Source organism: Giraffa tippelskirchi, chromosome 10, assembly GCF_054371585.1.
Source record: "Giraffa tippelskirchi isolate mGirTip1 chromosome 10, T2T-mGirTip1v1.2.pri, whole genome shotgun sequence".
Lineage (NCBI taxonomy): Eukaryota > Metazoa > Chordata > Mammalia > Artiodactyla > Giraffidae > Giraffa > Giraffa tippelskirchi.
The window spans coordinates 55487695-55501654 of NC_137284.1; the positions used below are offsets into that span (position 1 = coordinate 55487695).

The 13960-nt window shown below is 43.3% G+C and overlaps 1 protein-coding gene and 1 non-coding gene across 6 annotated transcripts in view; both read left to right on the forward strand.

Annotated features, from left to right (window-relative positions):
* Positions 1-13960, forward strand: part of SUN3 (Sad1 and UNC84 domain containing 3) — a 54051-nt gene that overhangs the window by 24061 nt on the left and 16030 nt on the right. For all 5 annotated transcript variants that reach the window (XR_014067410.1, XR_014067411.1, XM_081536368.1 and 2 more), the window contains one exon: positions 5207-5310. Coding sequence is in view for 3 of the 5 variants with exons in the window: in XM_081536368.1 (XP_081392494.1) it covers positions 5207-5310 (104 nt within the window). In the remaining 2 variants the exon portion in view is untranslated. The remainder of the gene's footprint in view (positions 1-5206; positions 5311-13960) is intronic.
* Positions 13823-13926, forward strand: LOC145524919 (U6 spliceosomal RNA). Its single transcript, XR_014067950.1, has one exon. It is a non-coding gene; the product is annotated as a U6 spliceosomal RNA (small nuclear RNA).

Sequence of the window (13960 nt, forward strand, 5' to 3'; positions counted from 1 at the left end):
GTGTGGTAAGCTCGCAGTGTCTCGGCCGCACTGGGTTCGCCTGCGCTCACGGCGTGTGTGCTTTCCTCGTCTACCCTGCTCAGGCTTCAGGTTACTCGGCCGGGGAGCGGGCCCTGAGCTGCGTGCACTTCCCAGGTCTAAGCCGCTCAGGTTCAGGCTCCCGGTTACTCCACAAAGGCGCAGACTCGGTTTCGCCCGCGGCTTGTGCCGTTCCCGTTCGGAGCTGCCCAGGCGGCCAGGAGTTTGGCGAGGGCGCTCTCCCCTGTTGGGGCGGTGCGGCTTATCACCTCCCTGGTCCCCGCCTCGGTTTACGGGCGCGCCCGGCTCCGGTGTGCTTTGTGTCGGTTCTGGGGAGCTGGTCTCTGGCTGCGACCCTCCCGGCGGTTGTCGACCCTCCGGGATCTCAGGCAGTCTTTGCTTAGAAACTGGGAGCCTGTTTGCAGTTTGGTAGGGGGTGCCCTCTCTGGAGCCGAGTTTGCCCCTTTCCGGCTCTGGCGGGCCCCGCCTGCCCGCTGTGTCCGGCGGGGGATGGGGCGGTCCGCAGCCGGCTAGCTCTCCTCTGGTATCGCTCAGTCCTTTGTTCTGTGAGCGGGCCGGCAGTGCCTTAGAGTTGGGCTTTTCGCGGGATAGTTCTTTCTCTCTAGCTGTCCCACAGTTTAGGTTACTATCTCACGTTAGCTCCCTCAGATTGCCCTCGGGGCACTCGGGCCCGGTCCTTACCCTAGGCAATGCCGCCCGCTCCTCTCCGTTCAGCCCCCACTTGCTGGTGGCGGATGATGCGAGCGTCTGGGGTTCTTTGCTGGGAGTTGCTTTAGGCACGTAATCTGTGGATTTTATTTATTTTTTCCTCCCAGTTACGTTGCCCTCCGAGATAAAAAATCCTCCCCCACACCCGCCGGTGAGAGGGTTTCCTGGTGCTTGGAAATTCCTCCTCTTTTACGACTCCCTCCCCGGGACGGGTCTCCGTCCCTAACTCTTTTGTCTCTCTTTTTATCTTTTATAATTTCTCCTACCTCTTTTGAAGATAATGCGCAGTTTTTGTGGAAGCCTGAAGTCCTCAGCCAGCCTTCAGAAGTAGTTTTGTGAAGTTTGGTCAGCGTTTAGATGTTCTTTCGATACATTTGTGGAGGAGAGAGTGGTCTCCCCGTCCTATTCCTCCGCCATCTTATCCCCGCTCCATGCCTGGTCTTCTTAAGCTCCGCCTCCCTGCCTGTGTCAGGAACATGCGGTGTGAACAGTAAAACTGTGTGTGCTCAGAATTTTCCTTGTTTTGGAAATGAATGCCCTATATTCCTTAGACATTTTTTAATGATTTTTTTTTAATGTGGACCATTTTGAAAGTCTTTATTGAATTTGTTGCAATATTGCTTCTGTTTTACTTTTTTTTTTTTTGGTTGAGAGACATGTGGGATCTTCTTTTCCAACCAGGGACTGAACCTGCAATCCCTTCATTGGAAGGGGAAGTTTTAACCACTGGACTGCCAGCGAAGTCTCTCCTTTGACATCTTTTAAGATTGAATATATACATCTTCTTAGTGCGTGCAAACTGCTCTTTGTCTTTCCCCACTGTAAGGTTACCCATTTGCCCACAAAAGCGCCAGATCCTTTTTAGCCACCACTGATGTGTTAATGATTTCAATGGAATTAAACTGAACTTGGATCCATTTTTATTTGCTAGGGTGAAATCCACATAATGTAAAACTAACCATTTTGACATGAACAACTCAGTGGCATTTAGTGCATTCACAATGTTGTGCAACTACTACTTCTATTTCCAAAATATTGTCATCAACCCCAAAAGAAACCCCACACTCCTTAGTCACTCCCCAGTCCCCCCTCCCTCACCCTCTGGCAACAGCCACCAGTATGCTTTCTAAGGACACACATGTTCTGAATGTGTCATATAAATGGAATCATACAATGTATGGCCACTTTCGCCCAGCTTCTTTCACTAAGCTCATGTTTTTGAGGCTCATCCCTCTTGTAGATGAATCATTCCTTTTTGCAGATGAATAATATTGCAACGTATGGATAGACTACAGTTTGTTTATCCATTCAGCTATGGGTGAACATCCACTGTGTCCACCCTTTGGGTGTTGTGGATAGTGCTGCTATGAACATGTGTATACATGTATTTGTTTGAATACCTGTTTTCAGTTCTGTGGGTTATACACCTACACTTGTGAATTGCCACTGTTTTCCAGAGAAACTGCACCATGTCATTTTCCCACTAGCAGTGTGTGATGGTCCCAGTTTTCCCACATCCTCACCAACACTTGCTATTCTTTTTTTTACAACTGTAGCCATCCTGGTGGATATGAAGTGCTGTCTCACTGTGACTTTGATTTGTATTTCCCTAGTGACTGGTATCTCGAGAAGGACATAGCAACCCACTCTAGTATTCTTGCCAGGGAAATTCCGTGGACAGAGGAGCCTGGCAGGCTGCAGTCCATGGGGTTGCAAGAGTCGGACACGAGTTAGTGACTAAACCACCACCACCACCACCAATGAATGATATCAACTAATATTGAGCAAATTTTTATGTACTTGTTTCCCATTTATACCTCTTCTTTGGAGAAAATTTCTTCTAGTTCTTTGTCCATTTAATTGGGTTTTTGTCTTTTTGTTGTTGACTTGTAAGAGTTTTTTTTAAATATATTCTGGATACTAGACTCTTCTCAGATATATAATATTTCCTTTAATTCATTAGATTGTCCTTTCACTTTTTAAGTAATGTCCTTTGATGCATAAAAGGTTTTAATTTTAATGATATCATATCTAAGAAACCATTACTAAATTCTAGGTCATGACAGCTCACCTCTGTGTTTTTTCTGAGAACTTTATGATTTTCACTCTTATGTTTAGCTAATTGATCCATTTTGAGTTATTTTTTATATATAATATGAATTTTTAAATTTCATATTCATTTTTTAGCAAATGAATTAAAAATGAACTCAATTCATTTTTTAGCAAATGGATATCTTGTCTCAGCATCATTTGTTGAAAATATATTTTTCCCCATTGAATGGTCTTGTTACCCTTGTCAAAAAATTCAGTCAGCCGTAGATGTATAGGCTTAGTTCTGGATTTGCAATTCTCCTCTTTCTCATCACACTTGATAATCTCAGTTGTTCTATTTTTAAGTTCACTGAATCTCTCCTTAGCCCACTAACATCTGCTGCTGAGCCCATTTAGTGAATTTTTTCATTTCAGCTATTGTACTTTACATCTCCAGAATTTGTACTTATTTCCTTTTATAATTTCTCAACTGATATTCTCATTTCATTCATACTTCATTTCTTTAGTTTTATTTAGTCTTTGTCTATGGTTTCCTTTAGTTTTTGAGCCTATCTAAGACAGTTGATTTGTAAAGTTTTTGTCCAGTCAGTTCAAAGTTTGAGCTTCCTCAGAGATGTCAGTCAAATTTTTTTCCCTTTAATGAGCTGTACTTTCCTGTTTCTTTGTATGCTGTGTAATTTTGTGTCGTAAACCAGACATTTCAGTTTTATAATGCAGTAACTCTGGGAATTGGCTTTTCCCCTTTTCCAAAGGTTGCTTTATTGCTTGTTGAGGGCTGTAGTCATTGTTTGTTTAGTGATGGTCACTTTTCTGATATCACAGTAGTCACCAGTGACCTGACAGATTTCCTAGAATCAGTGAATAAGAAAGAGAGAGCAAGGATGTGAGAACCGCTCTCCCAGTGCAGGCTGTCTGGCTCTAAGCTGGGACACTATTTCAAGGCCAAACTGGGCCACCCACAACTCTGTCATAGTCTTCACCTCTTGTTTGCGTGCAGCCCACAGATCCACCCAAGGCACAAGCCTGGGGTCTTCTCTGGGATCTTTCTTGAGCATGCGTCCAGCCCTGGACACTCATACCACACTCTCCCTTCCCTTCCAAGCCCTTGTTCCTGCATGAGCCTTCATCCTCTGCCTTCTCTCTGCTATGGTGTCAGATCTGTCTGCCACTTTCTCCATTCACAGTCCCTTGCCCAGGTGATCATGGCCAGTTTATGTCTTTGATTCTTTCAACAGTCATTATACCCTCCCAGAAAATTTTTCTAGTGCATGGGAGTGGATAGAAACAAAGATTGGCCTCTGCACTAGATGATCAGGGCAATACCAGGCAGATGAACACATAGAGTCAAAGTGGGTGAAGAACAAGGTCTGTGTTAGATCCCTGGCACAAGCAAGCTGTGCCAGCAATATTGGCTGCCACCCACACAGCCACTGCCTCCATTCTGGGAGACAGCGTGAAAGTGAGTGATAATGCCACACTGCTCTCTTGCCAAAAATTATCTGCCCTTTCCTTCAGCCCTCTGGTTGATGCAAGGTTGTGATTAGATTTTGGAATTCCAATAAAATTGATCTTGTTAGTCTTTGCCATCTGATGATTGTTTCAATGGAGGAACAATTTTTTGAGCACCTTTTGCTGTCATTGAAAATTATTGTCACTCAAGAACCTGATATAGGACTTCCCTGATGGTTCAGTGATAAACAGTCTGCCTGCCCATGCAGGGGACATGGGTTTGATCCCTGGTCCAGGAAGATCCCACATGCCGAGGAGCAACTAAGCCTGTGAGCCTCAACTACTGAAGTGTGTGCACCGTAGAGCCTGTGCTCTGCAGCAACAGAAGTCACTGCAGTGAGAAGCCTGAGTGCTGCAGCTGGAGAGGAGCCCCCCTCCGTCTCAACTAGAGAAAATCCCACACAGCACCAAAGACCCAACACAATGAAAAATTAAAATAAAAAAAAAAAAGTAACTTGCTATAGCTTCCCTGCTTAGAGAAATTTCTATTAATATATGTTGTCAACAAAAATTCAATTAACAATCAAGTTAAGAAGAAAAAAGAGGAATTTTATTCAAGCTAAACTGAGGATTATATCCCACGAGACAGACTCTCAGAAGCTCTGAGAACTGTTCCATGTGTTAGAAGTTGAAGGCACAGTCATATACATTTTTGAGATAAAGGCTCATATATCAAAATGACGTACTGATATTTATATGAAGTTCATCCTCATCTTTGAGGAGCTCTGGTTAATGTGTAATGTGCATGCACACCACACATCAAGGAGGCCCAAATGGACACAGAGAAAGAACTTTTATTTTTTCTTGTGCTGTCTGAAAACATAAATTGTTTCATCAATGTAAAATATAAGTATTTCCAGATAAACTCTTTAATCAAAGTTGATCTTTTCTTTAACAGGATTTATAAATCACATGAAGCTTAAAGAGAAAGAGTTTCCTCAGAAGTCCAGACAAAGTTATGCTCTAATTGCAGAATATGGCTCACGGCTTTACAATTACCAGGTGATGTTTCCTTAAATCATTTTGTCAGTTACTTATTTAAAATCTAATGTGCTACAAAGAAAGTCCAACTAGACATGTATTATATTGGTTTTGCATGTGAATATCTAATAGAACATCAAATAGGTGTTCAAGCTGGATTTAGAAAAGGCAGAGGAACCAGAGATCAACTTGCCAACATCCACTGGATCATCAAAAAAGCAAGAGAGTTCCAGAAAAACATCTACTTCTGCTTTATTGACTATGCCAAAGCCTTTGACTGTATGGATCACAACAAACTAGAAAATTCTTCAATTGATGGGAATACCAGACCACCTCCTGAGAAACCTGTATGCAGGTCAAGAAGCAACAGTTAGAACTGGACATGGAACAACAGACTGGTTCCAAATCAGGAAACGAGTACATCAAGGCTGTATATTGTCACCCAGCTTATATGCAGAGGACATCATGAGAAATGTTGGGCTGGAGGAAGCACAAGCTGGAATCAAGATTGCCAGGAGAAATATCAATAACCTTAGATATGCATATGATACCACCCTTATGGTAGAAAGCAAAGAACTAAGGAGCCTCTTGATGAAAGTGAAAGAGGAGAGTGAAAAAGTTGACTTAAAACCCAACATTCAGAAAACTAAGATCATGCATCTGGTTCCATGACTTCATGGCAAATTCATGGGGAAACAATGGAAACAGTGAGAGACTTTATTTTTTTGGGCTCTAAAATCACTGCAGATGGTGACTGCAGCCATGAAATTAAAAGACGTTTGCTCCTTGGAAGAAAGTTATGACCAACTTAGACAGCATATTACAAAACAGAGACGTTGCTTTCCCAAGGAAGTTCCATCTAGTCAAAGCTATGGTTTTTCCAGTAGTCATGTATGGATCTGAGAGTTGGACTATAAAGAAAGCTGAGTTCCGAAGAACTGATGCTTTTGAACTGTGGTGTTGGAGAAGACTCTTGAGAGTCCCTTGGACTGTAAGGAAATCCAACCAGTCCATCCTAAATGAATCAGTCCTGAATATTCATTGGAAGAACTGATGCTGAAGCTGAAACTCCAAAACTTTGGCCCCCTGATGTGAAGAACTGACTCATTGGAAAAGACCCTGATGCTGGGAAAGCTTGAAGGCAGGAGGAGAAGGGGACGACAGGATGAGATTGTTGGATGGTATCACCGACTTGATGGACATGAGTTTGAGCCCACTCTGTAAGTTGGTGATGGACAGGGAAGGCTGGCGTGCTGCAGTCCACGGGGTTGCAAAGAGTCATACACAACTGAGCGACTGAACTGACTGAGTGGTAAAGAACCCACCTGCCAATGCAGGAGGTGTAAGAGATGCCGGTTCGATCCCTGGGTTGGGACGATCCCCTGGAGGAGGACATGGCAAACCACTCCAGTATTCTTGCCTGGAGAATCCTATGGACAGAAGAGCCTGGCAGGCTACAGTCCATAGGGTCTCAAGGAGTTCGCCACAACTGAAGTGACTTAGCACGCATGGGTGTGTATAACTGCTTCACTTTGCTGTACTCCAGAAACTAACACAGCATTGTAAATCATCTGTACTCCAATAATTTTTTTAAAAAAAGAAATAATGTTGGGACCGGAGATCTATTAAGTGGTTTTGTGACTAAGAGACCCTAAAAATTCTCCATAGTCTGCAATCCCTGCAGACTCCTGCCATGGACTGGACGTTTCTGATTCATCAAATTTTTCTTCTTCCCAGTTTCTCCCTTTTGCGATGGGAATGTCGATGGTATGCTGGTCCCACTACTGTATTTTGAAAGTGCACAATTTGTTTGATTTCACAGCATCTTAGCTGGAGGGGAGGTTGCTTTGGATGGATTATACCTGGGGTCTCATCTGTATCTGACTTGGATGATATTTAGTTGAGGCATTGAACTTTAGACATAAGTTGATGCTGGGATGAATGAAGGCTTTGTGATCTGTTGGGATAAAAGGATGTATTTTGCATGCAAGACCATTAATTTGGGGGGCCAGACTTAGAATGTCGTAGACTGATTGCTGTTCAGTTCAGTTCAGTTCAGTCGCTCAGTCGTGTCTGACTCTCTGCGACCCCATGAATTGCAGCACGCCAGGCCTCTCTGTCCATCACTGACTCCCGGAGTCTACCCAAACCCATGTCCATCGAGTTGGTGATGTCATCCAACCATCTCATCCTCTGTCGTCCCCTTCTCCTCCCACCCCCAATCCTACCCAGCATTAGGGTCTTCTCCAATGAGTCAACCCTTTGCATGAGGTGCCCAAAGTATTGGAGTTTCAGCTTCAACATCAGACCTTCCAATGTACACCCAGGATTGATCTCTTTTAGGATGGATTGATTGGATCTCCTTGCAGTCCAAGGGACTCTCAAGAGTCTTCTCCAACACCACAGTTCGAAAGCATCAATTCTTCGGCGCTCAGCCTTCTTCACCGTCCAACTCTCACATCCATACATGACCACTGGAAAAACCATAGTCTTGACTAGACGGACTTTTGTTGGCAAAGTAATGTCTCTGCTTTTAAATATGCTATCCAGGTTGGTCATAACCTTCCTTCCAAGGAGTAAGCGTCTTTTAATTTCATGGCTGCAGTCACCATCAGCAGTGATTCTGGAGCTCAAAAAAATTACGTCTGACACTATTTCCACTGTTTCCCCATCTATCTCCCAAGAAGTGATGGGACCAGATGCCTTGATCTTAGTTTTCTGAATGTTGAGCTTTAAGCCAACTTTTTCACTCTCCTCTTTCACCTTCATCAAGAGGCTCTTTAGTTCTTCTTCACTTTCTGCCATAAGGGTGGTGTCATCTGCATATCTGAGGTTATTGATATTTCTCCTGGCAATGTTGAGTCCAGCTTGTGTTTCTTCCAGCCCAGTGTTTTTCATGATGTACTCTGCATATAAGTTAAATAAGCAGGGTGACAATAGACAGCCTTGATGTACTCCTTTTCCTATTTGGAACCAGTCTGTTGTTCCATGTCCAGTTCTAACTGTTGCTTCCTGACTTGAATACGGGTTTCTCAAGAGACAGGTCAGATGGTCTGGTATTCCCATCTCTTTCAGAATTTTCCACAGTTTATTGTGATCCACACAGTCAAAGGCTTTGGTATAGTCAATAAACTGATTGCTGTGTCCCCTCCCAAATTCATGTGTTGAAACCTAATCCCAAGTATTGGGGCTTCCCTATTGGCTCAGTGGTAAAGAGTTCGCCTGCCAATGCAGGAGACTCAGGTTCAATCTTTGGGTCAGGAAGATCCCCTGAAAAGGAAGTGGCAACCCACTCTAGTCTAGTATTCTTGCCTGGAGAATTTCATGGACAGAGGAGCCTGGTGGGCTACAGTCTGTGGGGGTCAAAAAAGAGTTGGACACGACTTAGCAGGTAAACACCAACAACAAACCGCAGGTGTTAGGAGGTGGGTCCTTTGGGAAGTGACTAGGTCATGAGGGTGGAGCCCCCTGACTGGGATTAGTACTATTAAGAAAGAGACCCCAGGACTTCCCTGGTGGTCTGGTGGTTAAAAATCCACCTGCCAATGCAGGGGACAGGGGTTTGATCCCTGGTCTGGGAGGATTCCCCATGCCGAGGAGCAACTAAGCCCATGCCCCACAACTACTGAAGCCCGTGAGCCTAGGGCCTGTACTCCGAAACAAGAGAAGCCAGCGCAGTAAGAAGCCCACACACCACCATGCAGAGCAGCTCCCCTTCGCCACAACTAAGGAAGACCTGTGCGCAGTGCAGTCAAAATGAATGAATGAATGAATCAATCAATCAATAAAACTTAAAAAAGAGAGAGACCCTCGGGTCTCTCTCTGCCAGGTGAGGACACAGTGAGGAGACGCTGTGGACCAGGAAGTAGTTCTCATCAGACACCAACTCTGCTGGTGTCTTGATCATGAACTTGCAGCTCCAGAACTGTGAGAAATTAACTGTTCTTTACAAGCTGACCACTCTCTGGTGTTCTGGTGCAACCCAAACAAACTAAGCCGGCACCCCATGGAAGCTCCGGCAGACAAAACTTCAGTTAACCCCTGCCCGGAGCTCTGGACGGAATGGCTTCCCGTTGGCCCTGGAGCTGGTTACAGGAGAATGGACTAGACACTGGTGTTCTGTCTCTGGTGCATGCCCCTGGCTCTCCAGCGCTCCAGGTGGAGCCTTGTCCATCCCACACTTCGGCCTCTGAAGACGAGAGAGGGGAAGAATGACAGAGCTTCAATCAAGTCAATCACTGCTCTGTGGGAGGAAGGGACAGATTAACGAATTCATCCAGTCAGCGAACTTGACCTGAATTTGTGCCCTTTTCCCTCAGGGCTTCTGAAATCCTCTATTTCCCAGTTCATCCAGCAACTTCTGAATTTCAGTGTGCTTGTCATGAGGAGCCCCTAAAGGGGAAGATGGAGCTCGTGTGGTCCCTGCAGCTTTCCAGCCTACTGAGGATTGTTACACAAGGAGTTCACAGGTCACACAGGAATCACCCATAGGCTCAAGGATGCTGCTTATTTTGCCCACACTGAGAATCTGTGAGAATCAGGTCCCAGATGAAAGGGCATCCCTTTGTGGGTTTGTGAAAACCCAAGATAACTCCTATACCACGAGGTCCCCACATCAAAGCCCAGGACCTAGGCCCACAGGAGAGAGAGATCATCACCAGAAAAACAGATGCGAAGTGGACAACGGCGACCACCAATTATTGCCAAATTGTGATCAACTCTATTGTGATTCCTAATTTTATGGGCCACTTTTGCTAGGCTATGGTGCTCAGATGTTTGGTCAAACACTAGTCTAGATGTGACTCCAAAGGTATATTTAAAGTAAGTTTAACATTCAAACTAGTAGATTTTTGAGTAAAACAAATTATCTTCCATATAGTGGGTGGGCCTCGTCTAATCAGTCGAAGGTTTTAGGAGAAAAAGACCAAATTCTCCTAAAAAGGAGAACATTCCACCTCCAGATGCCTTCAGACTTGAGCTGCAACATCAGCTCTCCTCTGAGTCATGGGCCTGCTTGGCTGCCCCACGGATTTTAGACTCCCAGCCTCCACAATCACATGAGCCACTTCCTTAAAATAAATCTTTCTGTGTAAATACACACATCCTACCCTGTTTTTCTGAAGAACCCTGACTAATATACTCCCTCTGCCTATGATATTCTGCCCCAGATCTTTGCAGCAGTAACTCCTCTCTGACATTTCAGCCCAGCTCAAATGTCACCTGGGAGAGGCTTCTGTGACCAGCCACCCTCTGATGACAATCCCCGTACATCCAGGTGTTGCCTCTACTTCATCGTGGACTTGTTGAAATGAGCAGAGAGCTTGTCCAAGCCTAACACAGTTCCCAGAACACGGAGGCTCCACAGATACTGACATGAATGAATGAAGGAATGAATGAGAGTGTTGTCATTTTGAAAAGGCCTCCTTCCTCTCCACTTCTCAGCACACTCAACAGTGCCTTCTCCTTAAAAATTTCTAAGGCTGAGCATCTGAAGCCAGTATTTTTCACGTGGGTAGCGTTTTACTGGGTCTCCCTGGTGGCTCAATGGTATAGAATCCGCCTTCCAATACAGAAGACACAGGTTCCATCCTCTGCTGGGGAAGATCCCCTGGAGAAGGAAATGGCAACCCACTTCAGTATTCTTGCCTGGAAAATCCCATGGACAGAGGATACCTGACAGGCTTGGGGTTGCAAAACAGGCAGACTCGACTTTGCAACTAAACAACATCAGCATTTTACTATGATCAGTGACCAATGGTTAACCTATGTTTCACACAGAAGAGAGTTCTGTTAGAAACCATATGAATCTGTGACTTATTTCTATGTGACTTCTTTATAGATCCCAAGCTACATGCAATAGAAGCTGTTTCTTGGCCTTTTTAAAAATTCAACTAACAATAGATTTTTAAGATGTTCCCTTGTCTTTAGACATTATTATTATTTTAAAAAATATTTGTTTATTTATTTGGTTGTGCTGGGTCTTAGTTGTAGCATGCAAGATCTAGTTCCCTGACCAGAGATAGAACCAGGGCTCCCTCATTGGGAGCATTGAGTCTTGGCCACTAAGCCACCAGGGGAGTCCTTAGATATTTTTAACAGCATTTGATTGCTGACTAATATTTCAATGATTATATAGATAATGTATTCAACAAATACTTATTTCTCAACAATCGAATTGTTTTCAACTTTTCAATATTATAGACATCATTGTTGCTGAATCTTTTCAGTCATTCTTGATTTTTTACTTAGGATAAACTAAAAGAAGGATACAGGAAGGATATTCACAATTTTTAGATGACCTTTTAATAGTGAATCTTAATTAATCAATACTGCTTTTTTTTTTTTTTGGCCACAAGGCATATAGTATTTTAGTTCCCTGACAAGGGATCAAACGCATGGCCCCTGCAGTGGAAGCATGGAGTCCTAACCACTGAAGCCCCAGGAAAGTCCCAATATTGCTTTTCAGAAAGTTAGATGTGCCCCAACCCTCAGCCTCCCACTATGGAGAACGGGAGGATAATGCACCAGAAGTTATCGTAAGTACATTAAGTACATGTATCACTTTATCCTCCAATGGGAGCAAATCTATTTATAGATCAGGATGCAGGATCAGAACAATTAAGGGAATTTCTGTGTGTGCCTAAAGCAACACCACTATAAATTCCGGAGATGAAATACAAACTCCAGCTTTGCTGCGCATGGTCATTGGCCTTTCCTGTTTACTTACGCTAAGGACACAGTTCAGCTGTCACACACGGTACAGTCCCAGTGACCATATACTCACCATCACAATGAAGGGCTTAAGAACAATGATTGCAAATTACTTGCTCCAAATATTTAATTGGTTTAGATCTAAAACTCTGTGTAAAGCAGCAAGCGTAACGACCTAACCACAGGTGCAATCTGCAATCATTGTATTGGGTTAGCCAAAAAGTTCCTTTGATTTTTTAGGTAAGAATAAAAGACACGTTTTTCATTTTCACCAAGAACTTTATTGAACGTATTCATCGTTTTGTTCTACTATCTTTTTCCATTTTTCAGGCAACTTCATAATTCCATCTTCCCAAAATGTTTTATCTTTTTGAGCAAAGAACTGTTCCATGTACCTTTTACAGTTTTACAGGGAATTGAAATTTTTCCATTAAGAGAATTTTATAAAGACTGAAATAAATGGAAATCCAAAGATGCAATGTTTGGTGAATAGAGCAGATGAATCAGAACTTCCCAGCCAAGCTGCAAGTTTTTGCCTGGTTATCAAAGAAACATGCAGTCTTGCATTATCATGATGGAAGATTATGCGTTTTCTGTTGACTAATTCAGGACACTATTTATTGAGTACTAACTTCAGTTGGTCTAATTGAGAGCCGTACATATTCACTCGGTGTGACTGGTGGTGGGTCATTTCACTTGCCCCACAGTCTCAACTTTTCATTGCTCATCACAACTTGTTTTAAAAAGACCATTTTCATTATGTTTCAGTAGAGAATCACAGGTGGAAATACGGTCAAGAAGGCTTTTTGTCGCTTAAATTATGTGGAACCCAAACATCAAAGTGATTAACGTAACCAAGCTGGTGCAAATGATTTTCAACACTTGATTCGGATATTTTGAGCATGGTGGCTATCTCCCACGTGGTTTAACATCGAGTGATCTCACTTCTTGTCTCGATTTGTTCCCTATCAACTGCTCTACCTGAACATGCAGCATCATTCAGCCAGAAATCTCCAGCACAAAACTTCACAAACCACTTTTGACATGTTCGATCACTCACAGCAGCTTCTCCGCAAATCTTTGTGTTTCAGTTGCATTTTTATCTTTTTTGATATATTAAATATGCCAAAAATGGTATATGCATATTATGCCAAATATAATATGCCAGAAATTTCCTTTTTTCTTCTGTCTTCAATATTAAAATGGCTACACAAAAATTCACCAATTTGATAAGTTTTTTAAAAATGCACACTGCTAAGTCAGCAGTCACAATACAATCTAACAAAATTGTTTCAAACAAAGTTAAAGACAGCTAAGTGCTACTAGAGCCATTTTATAGGAAAAAAACTGAACGAAATTTTGGCCAATCAGATAGCTTCCAGGATTCATCTGGAAGTTACAGGGTTTAAAATTAGATAACTTGCATGCATGCTAAGTTGTTCAGTCCTGTCTGACTCTGCGACGTAAGGACTGTAGCCTGCCAGGCTTCTCGGTACATGGGATTCTCCAGAGAAGAATATTAGAGCGGGCTGCCATGTCCTCCTCCAGAGTATCTTCCCGATTCAGGGATCCAATCCGCGTCTCTTCTGTCTTCTGCATTGGCAGGTGGATTCACTGGCTGGCGAACTCTTTACCACTAGCGCCCCATGGGAAGCCCTAACTTGTGACAGTTTTGCTTAAAAAAAAGAAAGAAGAAAAGTACTGGCCACATGAGGCATTTGTGAACTCTTGTATCCAATCTGTCCCAGCTCGAAATATCGGAGCCACACTCTAAGACATAAAGCTTTGGATCTCAGTCAACCTTACCTGAAAAAACAGAACAGCGGTCACCTTGGCAGCACATATACAAAAACTGGAACAATGCAGAGATCAGCACAGCCCCCATACAAGGACGACTTGCAGATTTGTGAAGGCTTCCATATTTTTAAAAATATTTATTTATTTTTAATTGATAAGTTTT